The sequence below is a fragment of the Scyliorhinus canicula genome, chromosome 1 (genome assembly GCF_902713615.1).
Source record: "Scyliorhinus canicula chromosome 1, sScyCan1.1, whole genome shotgun sequence".
NCBI lineage: Eukaryota > Metazoa > Chordata > Chondrichthyes > Carcharhiniformes > Scyliorhinidae > Scyliorhinus > Scyliorhinus canicula.
The window spans coordinates 304,722,865-304,742,724 of NC_052146.1; the positions used below are offsets into that span (position 1 = coordinate 304,722,865).

General features: G+C 41.7%; 1 protein-coding gene across 4 annotated transcripts in view; it reads right to left on the minus strand.

Moving 5' to 3' along the window:
- Window positions 1-481: 481 nt before the first annotated feature.
- Window positions 482-19,860, minus strand: part of LOC119976369 (collagen alpha-1(XII) chain-like) — a 370,037-nt gene continuing 350,658 nt past the window's right edge. For 2 of the 4 annotated variants that reach the window (XM_038816860.1, XM_038816884.1), the window contains 2 exons: window positions 16,078-16,242; window positions 482-2,030 (listed from right to left, as the gene is read on the minus strand). In XM_038816860.1, coding sequence (XP_038672788.1) covers window positions 1,885-2,030; window positions 16,078-16,242 — 311 coding nt within the window. In that variant the 3' untranslated portion in view covers window positions 482-1,884. Of the gene's footprint in view, window positions 3,682-16,077; window positions 16,243-19,860 lie in introns of all 4 variants that reach the window. The other 2 variants (XM_038816870.1, XM_038816879.1) reach the window with 2 other exon arrangements.

Here is a 19,860-nt window from a genome sequence, read left to right on the forward strand (position 1 = left end):
GGGGGGCACCATTTGCGGGACAGAAGATCCAACCGCTGGGAACTGCCGGAAAGCTGGATAGCTTTTCTTGCACCTTGTGAGTTAAAACCCTAAAACCTTAAAGCACCAAAGGAGGCTAGTTCATGTTTGTGTTGGCTCTCAGGAAGAGCAATTCAATTAGGCACACTCTCTAGCTCTTTCTCACAGCTATGCATTCCATATCACAGCAACTTGCTATGTGAAAATCAATTCTCTTCATCTTCCCTCTGATCTTTCTGTCAGTTATCGGTGTCCTATGATTATCGGTGTCCAATGGTTATTGACACTTTCCAGGAGAAATCGTTTCTCCTTATTTGTCCATCACATTTTTGAAAACCTCAATTGAAACACTCCCTTACTTCTCTGCCTTAGCTTCCACATAACTGGAAACCCCCATTCCAGTTTTATTCTCAGTCAAGCTGAAGAAAAATCTAATTCGTTAAAAAATGACGCAAGAGTCAAGTTTAATTTCAGTAGTTTTATTGAAAAATGCCTCTTTCATTTCAGAAATAAATAGGAAATTTAGGCTGTGAAATTCACAATCTGCAGTTACAAATACGAAGCAGCAATTCTATATCCATAGTCTTGCAGACAGAATCCAACTGCATTCTTGTTTCTGAAAACACTATATTCTGGTAAAGATTCCATACTAAATATACATCACAGACATGCATTTCCACCACCCTTTGTAACAGATCTGCTGAGAACCAGCACATTTACTTTTAAAGTATTAAAGTCTTAACGTAAAAACATTCTAAGCAGTGTTAAGTATTGTTTCTGGTAGGTACAATGATTTTAAGCAGTATCCTTTTTAAGAGTGTTCTTGATTTAACCAGCTGATACACTTGTAAGATAAAGTAACATATTCCTCATCAGGTTATAACTGAAAATACAGATACGCTATATAATTGGAATGTAGTAGACAAGTTGTCATTTGTTAATTATGTCTATTTAAATATAATTTGAAGTTCTAAGATGGGATAAAGTTGCAGAATAACCATTGCAAATTGGAAGGGGGCAGGAGTCTGTCCATGGTGTGGATCGTTGTGGAAAATGGTTTTTGGGGGTTCCTATTTTTGAAAAACAATCATTTACTAAAGATAAATATTTTTTTAATTACAGTGTAACTAAAGTGAACAGAGGCACAGTTAAAACCAATCTATGCAGATTGATGGAAGTTACAGAATAGGTGAGTTACGTAAAAGCATATACACAATGGAGGAAAGTGAGAAATCAAGAGCACACTGGGGCTATGCTTGAGAAAGGGTATTTTTGTTTGCATCAGTCACATGTGCAGGAGTCCTGACTTTCAAATACTGATAAGCAGGGAAGGGACAGGGCCAGAAAAAAACAAACATTCATGGCTACAAAATTATAAGAACAATTGCTACTGCTCAGTATTTCTAGCAAAAATGTAAATGTATCTTGCACATGGCGGTGGGAGAGGTGGAATCGTTGTGTGTCCGTGTACGACATTCGAACATGGCAAAATTGGGTGGTTCTTACTACTCCGATTCCTGAATACGATATGATTGTTACAAGGGATGTGGAAAAGGAAGTATTGCTGATTATGTGCACAGCAAAGGTGAAGATACCATTTAAAAATGAGCATGCTTGTGCCGTGGTTGGGACCGAATGCATTCTTCCCTCTTTGAGGACCAGGCTGCCGTCAGAGCCAAAACCAAAACTAAGTCTAACCTCAGCAGGTATACTGTTTAATTGCTCACTGGGGCTTAATTAGGTGATCAAAAACATAGAGGCTTCTGCAGACATGAACGTAGCAACAAAATACAGGTTGAAAGTCTGTTGATATGACTCCTCTCCATGCCCTCCCCCTGCTTTTTTTGGAACAACGATGAACAGTCCTCATGAATGGAGTCGGCTAAATCCAGGCGACTGAATTTCAGTTTCAGTTTGGTCGATTACTTCTTCCTCTCCCCTTTCTATGGGCACAACATGAGTTTCTGGTCGGTAGGGTTGCGGCTCGTATCGTCCTGGTTGGAAATATGGGTCTGATATAACAAACACTATAATCGACAACCTACCAATCCTCTGGTTTAGACACGATTTCAACATGTCAGATGCAAGTTAAATTCGTATAACAAATATATTCTGTATAAATTTGTACGCATATTTTGATTTGCACTCATGAAAAAGAAGCTTTAGCTTATTTATATTATTTTCTAACAACAGTGGGGAAGAGTAAAATTGTTATTTGTAAAAGTGTCTTTTGCTTAAAGTAAAGAACTTTTTGGAACAAAAGAAGCAGTAATTGCACAGAAAGTATAATCAACAGGCAGTTGAAATTGTGCGATGCTAAATTCGTAAAAGGATGGTTAACAAAGTTGTTGAACCTGATGTTAAAATGAATTTCATATAGCTTTGTTAACATGATCACTACTGATACTGAACACTATCATTTGAACTGCCCACAGCTGTTAAAAATTACCCATTAAATTCAAATCAATAACAAGAAGGAGAATCATTCAACAATGACTACAATTTTAAATAAAGACACAATAGCAAAATGGAAAACAGATAAAAATGGGTTTCAATTGCAAGAGAGAGGGTAACTGAAAGTGAGACCAATGGCAGGTTCAAATTCACCATCAAATTCTGCCAGAAGGGAGCCACACTCAATGGGGGTACGGATCGAAGGTAAGACTGAAACTCCAACCCGTGCTTTCTCCAGGTGTATTGCCCATCTGGGAATGCTCAGAATTTCTGTGCTGTTCCTGGGTTACAAGCTGTTGTTGGAATACCACAACTGAAAATCCATTTGGGAATTTTTACTTTCATCTTGCATGCAGCATTTATGAGCACTCAAAACATTATTAGCCAAGCCAAATTTTGAGCAAAATAATTTATGCTGTGACGTTCAAGAAGTCTGAAACAAAAATAATTTTTCCTATCCCACGCTCCCAGAAAATATTTGGAAGTGAAATTGGTGTCTCTTGACAACACAAAGCGTGCAATAGTGAATTGATAACCAGCTTTACACTCTGCCCGATCTTCTTTTCCATTGGACAAGAAATTCAGCCAAGGTGCAGAGGGAGCTGCCAATTTACTATGATCAATCTCGCACCCAAGACTAGTTTCACCCCCTCTTTATATTTTTGTGTTTGATTTTTACTTGGTGTTCTAACACATCTTCAGAAAGCCCAGGTAGAAAGCAGCAGGCCCGAACGCAGAAGCCAGTTTAATAATGTTACAGCTGGTGTGGGTTGTGATTCAGTTCGAACCTTTGAATTGCTGCAATTAGTTATTTACAGAAACAATACACCAAAGTAAACTGACCATTCCAGTCTGTGGTTCTGTTGCTGTAGTTTGTAAAATGGTGTACCTCCACAAGATTAGTAGTAAGGTTTAACCTTGTTCGTGAGTGAAAGTTTTTTTTTTGCTTCACGATGAAACAATCTTAAAAGGACAGGCATCTCTGACGTCTGTTTCATCTATAGAAATTGCAAACTCTCTTAGTTTAGTAGATGTGATTTTCTCTCTCCTTATGAAGAACTGATGGTCAACAGAGTTCGTTAAATCAACTCCTGGTGAATTTTCCAAAAATGCTCATTTCTTATTAAGCTCGGGAACAAATATTTCAGAAACAGGGCTTTTCGGTTTTTTGTAAGCATCATGGGTAACCTAGTAAAATTTATCCGGAACCTGAAACAGGTTAAGAATGTTGTTAGTTTTGGGAAAAACAGCTACATTTTTTTTTCTCTTTTCTTCTGCACTGGAGAATAAATGACCTATTTCTATTTTGTTTTTAATTATTCAGAACAAAAATCAAACATATATCACATCACAATATTTAGACAGTTAATATATATGGGGTGTCCATGTTTTTTGCCATCCTGGTTGGTGTTAAATTCCAATCAGTCTTGTGACTTAACGGTCACATTAAAAAAAATAGGAAGATAACTGACTTCAATCAACACCAATCGGGATGCAATGCAACCTCTCTGGAACTTTGATCATTATTTTGATTGCATTTGTTATCTAAATCAATACATTTGAATTGCTGTTATTGACAATAGGTTAAAACATTGCAAACTGAAATGAAGTTTTAGTAGTTTTGTTTAGTTAAAGCTACAAGATGAATTTGACTTCAAGTTGTTACGTTACCCCTAAATGTTGATAGTCTTTTTTTGTTGATTTAACTGCTTTTTAAAATCTGAGAATCTTCATTATACTCTGTTATTTTTAAATGAATGTTTATTTTCTTAAGATTGTGTTCAGCTGTAGTGGCAATAATGTTAATGTCTTCATTTAGGGATCAATCAACAGCTGTAAAGTGCTTTTATAATTACAACAAATTGTTCTTGTCTTTATTCCGGGCCAACTTTCTTTGTGTTTCAAGTAGAGCTCAGTTCCAGCAACAGTTTGACCTGATATATTGCAGTTCTGATGACATGGGAGTTAAGAGCGCAAAGGTCATGCATTCATGGAGGGTTTGGAAGTCTTCGACACAAAGGGGGAGAAGTTATACGCACAGATATTTAGGAGGAAGTGGATGGCCTGTATAGATGGGATTGGTGAGGTTGGGGAAACTCCGTACATAGATTTGGTGAATGAGGCCAAGTCCTGCACGGATTTGATAGATGCATAGAAACTGCACAATGGGATTGGTGGATGAGGGAGAGGCAGTCCTGCACAAACAGCTTTGTTAGGGGTGGATTCAATTAGAACTGGCTAATGAACATGCCCAATTTCAATCTTGTGGCCCACTAAGATGAAGGAGGGCCACTCGTGTGGCCCACTCACTAGCCTGGGTTGCCCATCACAGTTTACACACTGAAATATGGCAATGATCTCATTTCTGCAAGCAACATCTACAGCCTTTTGCTTCCACAAAATATCCAAATAACGACTGAAATGCAACAGGAAAAATAAAGTTCTTGATATTTCTACATGTGGGATAGAGTTTAAGGGGAATGTCCTGCCTTACAGTAATGAGGGGCAGGAAACTATGCTGATGGGTTTAAAGACTGGTCTTAGACCCTCCAGGGTGTAAACATGAATGGAACAGAATTATTGAATATGCTGGATTCTTCTGAGTTGGTACACTTGTGACTTCCTTTAAAGAACACTACTCGGAAACAAATCTTTAAGAATTTAGCTGTTGGCTGCTTTTTAAAAATAAACACATTGGGATGATTCTCCGGCCGTGCTCATACAGGCACAAATCCCGTTATGTCTGGAGACTTTCATGATAGGGGCCATACGGGATTTATTTTTAGGCTCTCCTTGCCATTGGTTGGCGATGTAATTTCAAACCCTCACCAGATTAGTGGTTTTAAATTCAGAATTCACCCAGGTCCTGTCATTCTCGCATCCGCCGGCGCAAGTGAAGCTGGCGGGAATCACTAATGGCCTCCACAAATGGAGACCAGACGTGATGAACATGCCAGGGAGTTCGGAGGCCTTTGTAGTGGGTCAGAGACATAGCTGGACAGTGCCCCAAGGGTGCCACTTTGGCACTGCTAGAGTATCAGTGGGTAGTGTCAGGTTGGCACTGAAATAGGGCCTTTGGTAACCCCATAGTGGGGTGTTGCTCACTTGAGGAGAGCAGTTGTAGTGACAATTACGGGTGTCTGTACCGTTATCTTGAAGTATCCGGTGTTGCCGGTGTGTTTAGGACTCGCACATCTCATTCACGACACAAATTGCCCTAAGTTTTTTAAAAATGCCCAAGTGTGGATGGATGTCGATTGGGATTGCACCAATCTCCCCAGCGGGAAACGCGGAGACCACATTTGGAAGTTTAGGGGGAGATTGTGCCTACTGTACTTCTTTACCTTGTAACAGTTTGAAAACTTTTAAGGTTAATTATGAAAGGAAAATCTCTTCAAGCAAATTTATTTGAAAGCTTTTTATTCTTTGGATTGGAATGGTTGGGAGAAAAGATGGGCCAAGAGAAGCAATGGGCCATTCGGCTCATTTAAATTTACATTTTCCGGAACTTCCTGGTACCCAGGATTCACCGACGGCACCTGGGAGACCTCACCTGGGCGCCGTTTAGTACTGGTCCATACAAACGTGAACCATTTGTAGCGGCATCTGGGTGGGGGGGGGGGGATTCTCCCAGACCATTGGAAACCATCAGATGGTTGGACATTGGGGAAGATGGCATTCTGACACCTGCAGTAAAACCGAGGCACCTTAGCACTATCAGCCTGGCTCCGCCACCCAGACAGCCTGGCAGTGCCAAGATTGCACAGTCAGGGTGCCTGAATGACACTGATAGGGCAGTGCCTCACCGAGGTAAAAAAAACGGCAAAGTGCCGTTCAATAGCGAGGTCTTTCCTGGTCCTGCAGGCACCCAAAAGCAGACATAGAGGGTGAATCCAATGGCCACGTTGCGCTGGAAAAACAGCTCGCGGCTTGCAGCAATGGGCGAGATCACTTTCTCGCAAATATGCATATAAGAGCAAGACAGCTAGCCTCACTCTAATGTGCAGATTCCCGAGGCACCCAGTGCTTTGGGGTTCAACCCCTTTGCCTCAGCGATATTGGGCGAGTGCTGTTCAGCACTGGTCCCACAAACGGGGACTAGATGGAGTGGCACTCATGGGGGTCTCCCAGGCAATCAAAGGCTGCCAACTGCATGCCCTTTGGGCAGGGTGGTGCTCTGGCAATCCTCATGCCACCTAGGTACCCTGGCAGTGCCAGTCTGACACCTTGGCAGTGCTACCAATGTGCTGGCCTGGCACTGCCAAGGTGCCCAGGTGGCACTGCCAGGTTAGCACTGCCAAGCTGCCATTTTTTGCATGTGTGCAATCTGGCGGAGATTGCCTGCTGTGGGTGATGGGAGGGGCTGGAGTTCCTCCCATATTGCGTTTGGGCTGGGGGGTGGGGGGAGAGAGTAGGTTGGGGACTGTTTCAGGGGGTTCGGAAATCCGGATGCCATTTAAAAATAGCGTCCCGACCTCTCGCTACAATGGGGGGTTCGGGCGAGTGGAACTAAACGGGGCTATGTGTGGCCTTGGCTGCGCAATCCCCATTCAGGCCCCTTATTGAATCTAAGTTGCATTGAATAGCCATATGTTTCTCGGCATTGCGACTGCCGGGAAACGCATGACTAAACGCGCTGCGAGGGGACTTTGTTCCCTTTTGGGAGAGTCGTGCCCAGAATTTCTTTTGTTGTGTCCTTTTCATATGTGTCATGTCAATGTAATTTATGTTTCTGTGCAATAAATATGCCTGTGCACAAAAAAATATAATTGCCAAACATTAATGTTTGGACAACACACTATATAAAGTCAACACTTTCTCTTGGTGTGTGCTGCCAGAAAGGGGCACTAAGTTCATATCAGGTTTAGCAGATCTTATGTTTGTTTAAACATGCAATACATGTCAAATTGTTGTTGTACCACTCAGGCATGATACCATCGTGTTCAGTGACAGATGGCTGGCCCTCCTGTTTCCTCAAATGGAGATTTTGGAACGCATTTATTTTTTACAAAAGCAATTCCCCTTTTAAAATGTTTTTTAAAATTAGTAGAGCCACGTGGGGCTATATTTTTGTCTAACTAATTTACATGTTTTTCTGCAATCATGCAAGCTAAACAAGGCAGTTTGATGATGAACTTTAAAATGTTAACTGTTAAAACATATATTACTTTATGAGCAAAGAATATGACATTTGCGTTTGTGATCATGTTTAATTCCTGTTTTAGTTAAAGAAACTCAACATCACCATTTTCAGTAATTTGGGATTGAATATTTCTTCCAGTGTTTTAAATAAATTGATCTAGTTGGACCTGATTATTTGAGAAAGTGACATTCTTGCTGGTAAATTAGCCAATATCTCTCAGATAGGTCTGACTGTTGGTGTTTTCTCACTCTCTATCTGGTCATTCAGATTGCCAGTGCCATTTGGATCAATTCCTATTATGTGGCATTTATCACATGACATCTGAGTATGTACAATTTTATCACATGACATCTAATCAACTGATGCTTGCCTGCAGTTTTCAGACTTTATCCCTCCAGAACCTAAGGCGGGATTCTGCGGCTGCGTCTTTCTCAGCAGCGGGAGGCAGTGCTCCCATCGCTGTCAATGGAATTCCCACTGAAGTCACCCTACGTCTCTGGGAGACCCACGGTTGGGGGTACACTGCTAACAGGACCAAAGAATCCCACCACGAGCAAACGGCCTGAGAATTTCAGCCTTAAGAGTTTTGTCTCTTTGTCTGAAGCTCCAAGAATCACAGTGCAAAACATAGATGTGGATTGCGAATGTGAAATGCAAGCTTTCCTCCTTGGTTGCAAGCAGCAATGCCCGAGAAATTAATCCAGGCAACAAGCAATTAGGAAAGCAAATGGTACATTTGCCTTCATTATGAAGCAATTGAAGTGTAAGAGTAAAAACGTTTTACTGCAAGTGCATAAGGATTTGGTGAGACTGTACCTGGTGCATTTTGTTCTCTTTATCTAAGGAAGGATATACTTGCCTGAGAGTGCAATGAATGTTCATGAGTTTGATCCCTGGGATTAGGGTATTGTATTTTTGGGAGAAATTAATTAGAATAAGGCTAGATTTTACAAGAATGAGAAAAGTGATCTCACAGAAGCATCACTAAATCACTGAACCCCACCCCCCTCCCAACTCCAATCAAAATGTCAGTCCCAAACCAACATTAATTAAGGCTATCCCCAGCTCTGGTTGACCTTAAGAAGGTGAAGGTGGGATTTCTATCCCTTTGGGCAAGGGAGTCTCAGTTCGTGATCGATTGTTCTGAAAACTCATCTGGTTCCCTGATGTCCTTTATGGAAGGAAATCTGCCATTGTTAACCAGCGTGGCCGATATGTTCCTCCAGATCCACAGAAATATGGCTGACTCTTAACTTTGAAATGCCCTAGCAAGCCACATAAGTCAAGGAAAATTAGGAATGGGCAGCAAAAGCTGGCTTTGCTCGTAACACCCATGAAAGAATAAATTAAATCTTAAGTCTGTGCTCTCTGGTCATCTTCCCACCAATGGAAACAATTTCTCCATTTTTCCCCAAAAACCCTCAAAATATTAACACCTCTAATGAATCTCTACAGAGAACAATTACAGCTCCTATAGTCCCAATACATAACTGAAGTCGGTGAAACATGATTCCTTTCTAGTAAATCTCCTCTGCACCGTTTCCAAAGCACGGTGCCCAAAATTGGATGCAGTACTGATTATTAAAGATTGAGGATTTTTTGCCAAGTAAAATAACAGTCTCGTGGCACAGAGTTGTAAGTCACTATAGTAATAAGCATAAATCACTTGCATCACTATTTCTCAAAAGGTATGCCTATAGTTTGCAAGATGTTCAAGTTTTCAGGACATTAGCCACAGGTATCTAGGAACTGACTGGCTCTGAGCTGCTGCATCATGTAATTTAACCTTCCACCTATCAACAGACACATAAACCAAGTTTCTATTTTTAGATTTCTCAGATCATTGCTGTTCAATGTGTTAACCACTGGCCATCTGTGACTAATTAGGATTCCAGATGTAGCTAATTGCATTTCTTATTACTAAATTAAAAAGTAAGTAATGCCATTGGTCAGGTGATTTCAATAGTCATATCCACATGGTGTATGTTCTTTGATCGTTTTGATTGCATGATTTCCATGGTTACTGAATAACCATGATAATGCACCCATTTAGTACATTTACCTCCACTGTGTGAGTGTATCTGCAGTGTGTTCCACCAAATTACTGAATGTGGAATATAGCCACATCTGCAGCTAGTCAGTATTTCCTATTGGACAATACTGATTTAGAGTACTTAGGCTAAACATTTTCATCCGAGAGGAACTCTTGTAATCTGCTGGAAGATTTATTTTCCATTGAAAGAATCCTTTGACACAGAAGGCGAGCAGTCAGCCTATTGTGCCTATTCCACCCAGGTAGAAATAAATATGCTTGATCTATTTGCTATTAGAGAGACAGGGGGCAGGATTTTCAGGCCCTTCCCACTGGTGGGATCTTCTGGTCCTACCAAAGTCAACAAGGGTTTAAATGGAATGCCACATCCGCCATGGGAAAGCCTGCCACGGCAGGGCCTGAAAGTCTCGACAACAGCTGCAAGATGACAAAGGGGGCTCTGAGTATTAAAGGATACTTGACATTTTGTAGGACATGAAGCTTGGAAAAGATGGCAGGGTAGATCTGTTAATTACGGATGACATTAGAGAGAGATGATCTTCCTACAAATGATCAAGATATGGAATTAGTTTGAGTAGAGGTAGAAAATAATAAGGCATCCTGAGTGTACCAATACTTTGGGACAAGGTGTACAGGAAGAAATAAATGGGGGCTTGTGAGAAAGGATGACAATAACATGGGTGATTTTAATCTGACAAACCAGATTGGCAAAGGAAGCCTCGAAGATGAGTTAATAGCATATTTTTGAGAGCAGCATATTATAGAGCCAACCAGAGAGTAGGTTATTCTCGACTTGGCAATGTATAATGAGACAGGATAAATTCATTACCTCATAATAAAATGTAGGTGGCATTGATCATAACATGATTGAATTTGCATTCAGTTGAGGGAGAGAGAAGTTGATTCAGACTGCTGTTTGAAACTTCATAATTATTTGGATTTATTGTCCCATGACCCATATCCCTCTATACCTATCTTACCCATATAACTGTCTAAATGCTTTTTAAAAGACAAAATTGTGCCCACCTCTACTACTGCCTCTGGCAGCTCATTCCAGACACTCATCACCCTCTGTGTGAAAAAATTGCCCCTCTGGATCTGTTTGTATCTCTCCCCTCTCACCTTAAACCTATGTCCCCTACCTTTGGGAAAAGATGTTGACTATTTACCTGATCTATGCCCCTCATTATTTTATAGACTTCTCTGAGATCACCTCTAAGCCTCCAAGCTCCAGGTAAAAAAGTCCTAGTCTATCCAGTCTCTCCTTATAACTCAAACCATCAAATCCAGGTAGCATCCTAGTAAATTTTTTCTGCATTCTTTCTGGTTTAATAATATCCTTTCTATAATAGGGTGACCAGAACTGGACACCGCATTCCAAGTGTGGCCTTACTAATGTCCTGGACAACTTCAGCAAGAAGTCCCAACTCCTGTATTCAATGTTCTGACCAATGAAACCAAGCATGGCGAATGCCTTCTTCACCACCCTGTCCACCTTTAACTCTACCTTCAAGGAACTATGAACCTGTACTCTTAGATCTGTTTGGGCAGCACAGTAGCACAAGTGGATAGCATTGTGGCTTCACAGCGCCAGGGTCCCAGGTTCGATTCCCCGCTGGGTCACTGTCTGTGCGGAGTCTGCACGTTCTCCCCGTGTCTGCGTGGGTTTCCTCCAGGTGCTCCGGTTTCCTCCCACAGTCCAACGACATGCAGGTTAGGTGGATTGACCATGATAAATTGACCTTAGTGACCAAAAAGGTTAGGAGGGGTTATTGGTTACTGGGATAGGGTGGAAGTGAGTGCTTAAGTGGGTCTGTGCAGTCTCGATGGGCCGAATGGCCTCCGTCTGCATTGTATGTTCTATGTTCTGGAACTCTCCCCAACACCCTACCATTGACTGAGTAGGTCCTGTCCCTATTTGATCTACCAAAATGCATCATCTCACATTTATCTGAATTAAACGCCATCTGCCATTCATCGGCCCACTGGCTTAATTAATCAAGATCCCGTTGCAATTCTAGACAAACAAATCTGCAGGGAAAGTACAGAGAGAAGCAAACATTTAGGAAACTGTGTTCATTGCATCGTAAAGTTTGGGATGAGGATAGAAAAAGATAACGGGCAATCCAGAGTAAACAAATTTGATCGGGAAGAGCCAACTTCAACGTGACAAGATAGAGTTGGGCCGATTGGACCGGAATGAGAGTTGGCTGGAAAAACGAGTTGAGCAATGGGCTAGCTTCAAAACAGAAAATGATAGTATAAAGGTATATTCCCTTAAAAGGGAAAAGTAAGACAAAAAATGTCCAGAGCTTCCTGGATGATAAAGGAGATAGAAATTAAATAATGAAGAAGCAGTGTGCTTATGAGCTTATGACAGGTGTCACATAGGAAATACACAGTTAAGAACCAAATGGAATGGTGCTATGTCTTTTCGTCCGACGTCACTTCGTCCAACGACACTTCGTCCACGTCTTTTGGTCCAACGTCTTTTTGTCCGCCCGTCTTTTGGTCCAACGTCTTTTTGTCCGATGATTTTTTTCGTGAAAGACTTTTTGTGACTTGTTACGTTTTTTTGTCGGATGATTTTTTTTGTAAAAGACTTTTGGTAACTTGCTTAGTAGCACTCCACTCCACTCCCCACATTAACTTTTTGTAAATAGAAATCTTCTCTAATGCACAAAGCAAGGTACAATATGCAATAAAGGATTTTTATTACCGGTCTCTTTCCTTTAACGAGCCTCGTTAAAGGATAGTTATTATTGTTCTCTTTCCATTAACGAGTCTCGTTAAAGGATAGATATTACCGTTCTCTTTCTTAATTCGGGAATTTTAAGTAATTAGTAAACTTTTAGATTTTTTAACTGCATTTTTAGATTTTAGTGATTTTAGCAATTAAATTCACTTGCTGTATTGTACTTGCATTTTATCAATTAAATGGTTTTATACGGAATTAATTTGTAATTGGATAATTGGACGAAGTGACATTGGACCAAAAGACGGGCGGACAAAAAGACGTTGGACCAAAAGACGTGGACGAAGTGTCGTTGGACGAAGTGACGTCGGACGAAAAGACGCGACACGAAATGGAATATATAAGATTCAGAGGGAAGGTGAAAAAGCACATTGGAGAAGCGAAGAGGGTTATGAGAAAAGACTGACAGCCAATGTAAAGGGGAATCCCAGACTCTTCTAAAGGTGTATATAGTAAAAGGGTGGTAAAAGAAGGAATACTTTGCATCAAGAAGGTAGATACTACCCAAGACATGGAAATGGACGAGGAAACTCTATCCCCAGAAGGGTACAAAACTGATGGGGCAGTGTTGAATAGACAGTCGGTATTTAAACGTGACAAGGCACTGAGACCGGTCGAGATTCATCCAAGGACCCTGAAGGAAGTAAACAACAGAAATGGCAGGTGTGCTGGTCATAATCTTTCAGTCTTCTGTAGACTCGAGGAAGAGCCCATGGACTAGAAAATTTAAAATGTTACGTCTTTGGTCAAAAAATGGTTGTAAGAGTATTCCCAGCAATTACAAACCAGTCAGTTTAATATCAGTGGTGGGCGAGCTTCTGGAAACAATTCTTCAGGATATAATTAATAGTCACATGGAAAAATGTAGGTTGATTAGGAAGTGCTGGCATGGATTTTTAAAGCAGAAATAAATTTTAATTAAAAAATAAAAGGGACAGTAGCAACGTGGATACAAAATTGACTGAAGTAAAGGAAGCTGCGAGTAACTGTCCATGGATATTTTTCGGGCTAGAGTAAGGTTTGTAGTGGAGTTCCCCAGGGGTTGGTATTGGGTCCCTTGCTTTCACTGACATTTACTAATGATCTGGATCTTGGTGTGCTGGGGAGAATTTCAAAGTTTGTAGATAAAACAAAATTTGGAAGTATTTTAAACTGTGAAGAGGATTGCACAAGAACACAGGCAAGTTGGTGGAGTGAGAAAATAGATGGCAGATGAAGTTCATTGAGGATGTGTAAGGTACAAGAACACAAAGAAACAATACAAAGAGTAACATTCTTAAAGGGACGCAGGAGCGGAGGAGCTGTTGCACATGTGCATAAGTCATTAATGATGATAGGGACAGGTTGAGAGAGTGGTTAATAAAACATATAGGGCGGGATTCTCCGGCCGCGTCTGCCCGGCGACCGGAAATTCCCATCTGAGGTCAGTGGCCCGTTTTATATGGTCCGTGTCCCACCCTTGGCGACCTTGCAGTGGGCAGGACAGAAGTATCCAGCCCATAGTATTCTGAGCTTTATTAATAGTAGTATATTCTTCAAAGATAGTTGCGACATCAGCAGTGGGGGGCGGGGGATGGTTTCAGGGAGTAATAATGGGGGAGGCAGAGTGGATGAAGGGGAACGGCAGGGAGGGTGGGGTGGGGGATGTTATTTATTGGTTATGTGACTTCCTGTTTGTTCTCTTTTTCTTGGTTTTGGATTGGTTTTATGTATATATTTATAAATGCCTAATATCATTTTTTTTAAAATTAATAGGAGTATAGAGTACAAGAGCAAGGAGGTTATGCTGAACTACTGCAAGGCACGAGTTCGACCTCAGTTGGACTATTGTGTACAGTTCTGGGTGCCACACTATAGGAAGGAGATGAATGGAGAAAATGCAGAAGAGGTTGACTGGAATGGTTTCAAGAATGAGAAACTTCAGTTATAGGGATATATTGGAAACATTAGGACTGTTTTCCTTCGAGAGAAGAAAGCTAACAGGAGATTTGAAAGCGATGCTCAAAATCATGAGGGGACTGGACAGAGTACATATGGAAAAACTGTTCCAACTCATAATGTGTAGAAGTGAGTGGCGGCAAGTTCAATCGAGGCATTCAAGAGGGTGTTATATGATGATCTGAATAGAAACAATGTGTAGGGATATGGGGAAACGGCAGCGGAATTGCTCATTCAGAGAGCCAGTGCAGATACGATGGGTCAAATGGGCAACTTCTGCTTTGTACAACTCTGTGATATTGAAAGGGGGATGGAATATGACAAAGAGTCATCCAGACTCAAAATGTTAGCTCTCTTCTCGCTCCACAGATTCTGCCAGACCTTCTGAGATTGTCCATTATTTTCTGTTTTTGTTATAAAAGACAGGACGTTTTGCTACAAGTAAAAATGGCATTGGCAATACCGTATCAGGAATACTCTATACTGTCTCCTTGTTTAAGGAAGGGTATAATTTCATTGCGTGCAGTGCAGAGAAGGTCCACTTGACTGATTCCTGGGATGAAAGCGTTCTCTTATGAGGAAAGGTTGACCAGATTGGGCCTATACCCATTGGAATTTAGAAGAATGCTGATCTTATTGAAACATAAAAGATCCTGAGGGGATTTGACAGTTTTGATGCTGAAAGAACTAGGAACATAAATTAAAAATAATGGGTCTCCCACTTAGGAACATAATGAGGAGAATTCTTTCTCTCAGAAAGATATTCGTTTCTGGAATTAACTTTCCCAGAGAACAATTGTTTGTTCGAGTGCCATTCCTGGACATTCCCACTTGACATTTCAGACAACTGAGAAGGTTGTCAACCTCCTTGTGGCCCTCGCTCTTTTTTCACACTAACCCTTCCTCTCATCTTTCTGTTGGTCTTTCCACTCAGCTCCTGATACTGTGTGGATTGACACTGCACTCACCCTGACTCCAGCTGTGCACTGTCTCCATGACCTCTTCCACAGTCGCGGTGGCAAACAGCACAAGTTTGCTGCATGCCAAATCACATCACTCGCCATACTAATCGCCCTTCTCCCAAAAATCATCATTTTGTATTAGGTTCTCCAAGCACCAGGGCTAACCCAGGATACATTTCAGCACAGCCATGTGGTAACCTACAATGTTACTTAATTACTTATTAGTTTAATTACCTGTTTAAATTCAGATTTATATGAGCAACCCCTGGAGCATTTAGCAAATGTTCCAGCCACTCCATTAGTTTAAAGAAAAAAACAAGTCACAGATTTATAAATCTTTGCAATGGATGCTTCTCTTGTTCTCCTTCATCTTACAGCTTAGGTGCAATTAGGTATCATGCATTGCAAATTGCAGGACAGAATGGTCAACCGATCATTCTCCAGTTTACAAAGGTGTAAACTCTGCTTGTCTACTTAGTGGTTAGTTTAAAAACTATATAAGAAGCTCATTAGTTTTTAGTGCCTAAGTTTAATTCATGTAAATTAATCATGTTAAAAGATTATACATTAATAAGATTTTTTTTTAAAAGATTGTTTATAGTTATAAAAGCAATTAAAGGGAATAACTTCATCCAAATCAACAGAGGCTTAAGTATTTAAAACAAATTACCTCCTGTGAATCGCTTACTAATTTCAAAATTAATATATTAAAACTTAGCAAATTGCTGAACTAATTCTGAAGATCACAACTTACCTGGATATCCATTGTAAGGAATGCCTGCACACATTGAGGAATCGCAGTAACCAGGAGGGCCAGAAGGACCTCTGGATCCATAATGTCCTGGACGACCTGGTGGTCCGAGGGGTCCCATTGGGCCTGGAAGACCTGTTGGACCAGTTCTTGATTGTCCTTGTGGGCCTATAAAACAAACAAAGAAATTAGGATAATCAAGAATAGATATATTGTTTATTTCTCTCCCCTTTTTTTCCATGAGCCTCCTGAAGGCACTGGGATACATTTCTAGTTGTCCTCTGGTATCCTCTGTCCCTGCTAACCTCCTCTCCCACCCTGCCCTGTCTGGATATTTTTCAGATGTCAGCCTGTACAATGAGCTGAATTTCCATTTCTGATTTGAGACCCTGATATGGGACCATTTCCAATTCCCAACTCCTCACAGCATTGGTGCTTGATACCCAATGCAATTTTAATAAAGGTCAATTCATAGTCATGTGGTGTGTTACTCTCCATTACGGATGGGTTGGAGTGGTTGAGATGGGGCTCCCAAAGCTGGAAGGCCAATCGCACTGAAAGATCAGCAACCCTAAACTTCAAAAGTAGATGTTACCATTGGAGGAATGAGAGAGAAAAAGTTTGCAAGATGGAGGCACCCTGTGAAGAATCAAATTTTAAAATAATAAGTGGCGACATCCGCAGGGCCATCATCTTGGAAGGGCAGCCGAGCCCAGGAGACCTGTAGCCATAGTGTGACTTTAATGACGGAGCACTGTGAAACCCCATTCTCCATCATTAGTCTGTCACATGCAGTCATCAGTTTGGTTTTGGCCTCCAAGAGGGTGTTGGGATTGTGGGCCACTGTCAACTAGAATATTTCAATGGGGTGTTATCTAGGGTGGCACGTGGCACAGTGTTTAGCACTGCTGCCTCACAGCTCCAGGGACCCGAGTTCAATTCCAACCTCGGGTGACTGTGTGGGGTTTGCACTTTCTGCCCATGTCTGCATGGGTTTCCTCAGTTTGCTCCGGTTTTCTCCCTAAATCCAAAGAAGTGCGGGTTGGGTGGATTGGCCATACTGAATTACCCATTAGTGTCCAAGAGGGTTGGGTTAGGTTTTGGGGATGGGGTGGAGGTGTGGGCTTGGGTGGGGTGCTCTTTCCAGGGGCCAGTGCAGACTCAATTGGATGAACGTCCTCCTTCCGCACTGTAGGGATTCTTAATACTTCTATAGGGATACTTAATTCTTCAGTTGGCTTAACTTGTGTGTGGGTAGCCATCACCATCCCTCTTCTCTCCTCTCCCACCACCACCATCCCGCGCACTCCCCCTCCCCCCACCCACCCCACTGAACACACCAAAAAGTAACCTGTTCTAAAATGGTCCATCAAGCTGCTATCAGAAATTTGCTGATCCAGCCACCTCCGGTCCCGCCTCTAAGGCCAAATGAAAATCCAGCCCTGAATTTCTGTTGGATAGTGGGGGCGATTCCCTGGTGCAGGCCTAAATCACGTTATAGCCGGAGACTCATGTGAGATTTGCCAAAACGCAATTTGCACCAGGGAGAACTCATTTTGAGATTCCCCAGTCCATGGCCGGCGACATAATCTGGTTCATGCCCAGCCAGGGTGTGACCCGGATTAACATATTTAAATCTTAAAGGAAATATACAGGATGCGATTCAATTAATTGAGAACAAAGCCCCACAGCGAGTGCAATTAGCTGGGTATTTCCTGGCGCTTGCAGTGAGTCATGTTGTCTCATGGGCCTCAATGGGAAATGCCCGGCCGAGGCCGCACATAACCCCATTTCGTACACTGGGGGCTCCACTCGCTGGAAGAGAGAGTTCAGGGCACCATTTGTAAATGGCACAGGCAAGATGCCAAGCTGACATTTTTCATGCGGTGGAGATCAGGCCGACGGTGCCATGCGCGGGTGTTGGGGGTGTGTGGGGGAGCCCGGGATCCCCCCTCATAGTGATTTGGGGCTTGGAGAGGGGGTCAGGGGCTCCAGGAATTAGAACGTCATTTAAAATTGGTGCCCAGATCTCTCGCAACACTGAGGAGTTCCGGCAAGTGGAGCTTCTCAGTGCAGAGAATGGCTGAGTGTCATTCGATACCGTTGTGTTTCTTCGCACTGCAAGGGCTAGGAAACATGCGGCTGAACACTCTCGCTAAGGGACTTTGTTCCCATTTTGTTAAATTGCGCCCTAAATCCTATTCCTCTGTCAGTTATGATTTAATTCAAATTAAAGCTGAAGCTGCTCTTCTTCTTGCAACTTTAACACCTAAAACCCACTAGTTTTCATGGGACCAGTAGGCCAAAGAGTAATCCTTCTTGATGCATGAAACAAAATCTCCTTATATATCTTACATACAAACATGCAGGCACACATATACACACCCACACATGACTGTGAGGGTGTGGCACACATGAATGCACACTCAAAACAATTTCTGCTAGACATTGCTGTTTAGTTTAAATGGGTAGCTCTTTAAAATAGAAGTGCATAGAAATAAATAGCAAGCACTCGTGTACTGGCCCAGACTGAATATGTTGTTCCGTGCATCTAACTGATCATCTATCTATTCTTCAATTAGTAGAGACGAAAAGATTCCTTCAACACAGGCTATTACATCTTGAGGGATCAAAGACATTTCTGCCCCTTTGCATTGTAACAGAAGCAGTTTAAAATTAGTTGTGCTGTTTTTCTTCTCATTATATATTAACTTGGAAAAACTCATGTCTAACCCCAAACCTGTCTGGCACCTGGTCTTTCTGCTGTCTAGACGGGTTTCATGTAATTCAAGAACACATATGTTATAAATGAAGCCACAAAACTCCCCCATCCCAAATCCCCATGGAGTCTCTCTCTCATCCTGCCTCCAAAGTTAAACTTAAAAATTCTGATCATTGAGATTGAAAGTGAATCATTATGTACTTCGTTTGTATTTTGCATGACTAACTGATGCCCATTTAATGATCGAATCATTTGTCTGGGGGTAGCACGCAATCAATGAATCCATGACTCTGTTTTTGTAATTATGGACTATGGCGGTCTCAAGCGATATCTATCTTAAACAAATTAAACAAGGTGTCACCTTTGCCTCTCTCGGACCCATGAGAGACTGATGTAATATTTGTGTTGGAATGAACCATGTCAACGGTAACAGAAGAACTCGACCTTTGCCGCTGAGGCCTTGCAAAGCATGTGCACTGCAACACTCAACAAAAAATGTCAAGCTTAAGTTTTAGAATTCGCAGCACAAGGTATGATTCAGTAATCCACTAGCTGTTGCTCATCAGTAACTTGCACTTTCCTTTCCAGATGAGTGCTTTTGCCAGTGGAGGTTTTTGCAAGCAGAAGGTAAAACCAGATTGCCCTCGAGGAATTGCCAATCATAGATTATTTCCAGGAATTAAAAATTATTCTCGCAGACATTGCTGCAAGCAACCAGGGAGAAAACTGCAAAGTTGTAAAGAAAACCACCCTTTTGCCAATTTAGCTCTGCCTTGGTCTAAATGCATTTTATTTTAACATGCCAGAAGTTTTGGGATAAAATTTGGAATTTTCGATATTTTTTCCAGGGAAATTAAAGTTGCCCAACAAGAAAACGGCATTAAGAGGATTGCTAAAAGAATTTGCCCAATGCTCATTCTGAGTTACTGATGTTGAAGTCATTGCAGAGCAAAACCGGATATGAGATTTAATGGACATCTAATTTGTTACAGAATTACCGCCCTCACCACACTCCCCCCTCCCCAACCAAGAATCGGAACTGAGTAGAGGGGGACATTCTGGTT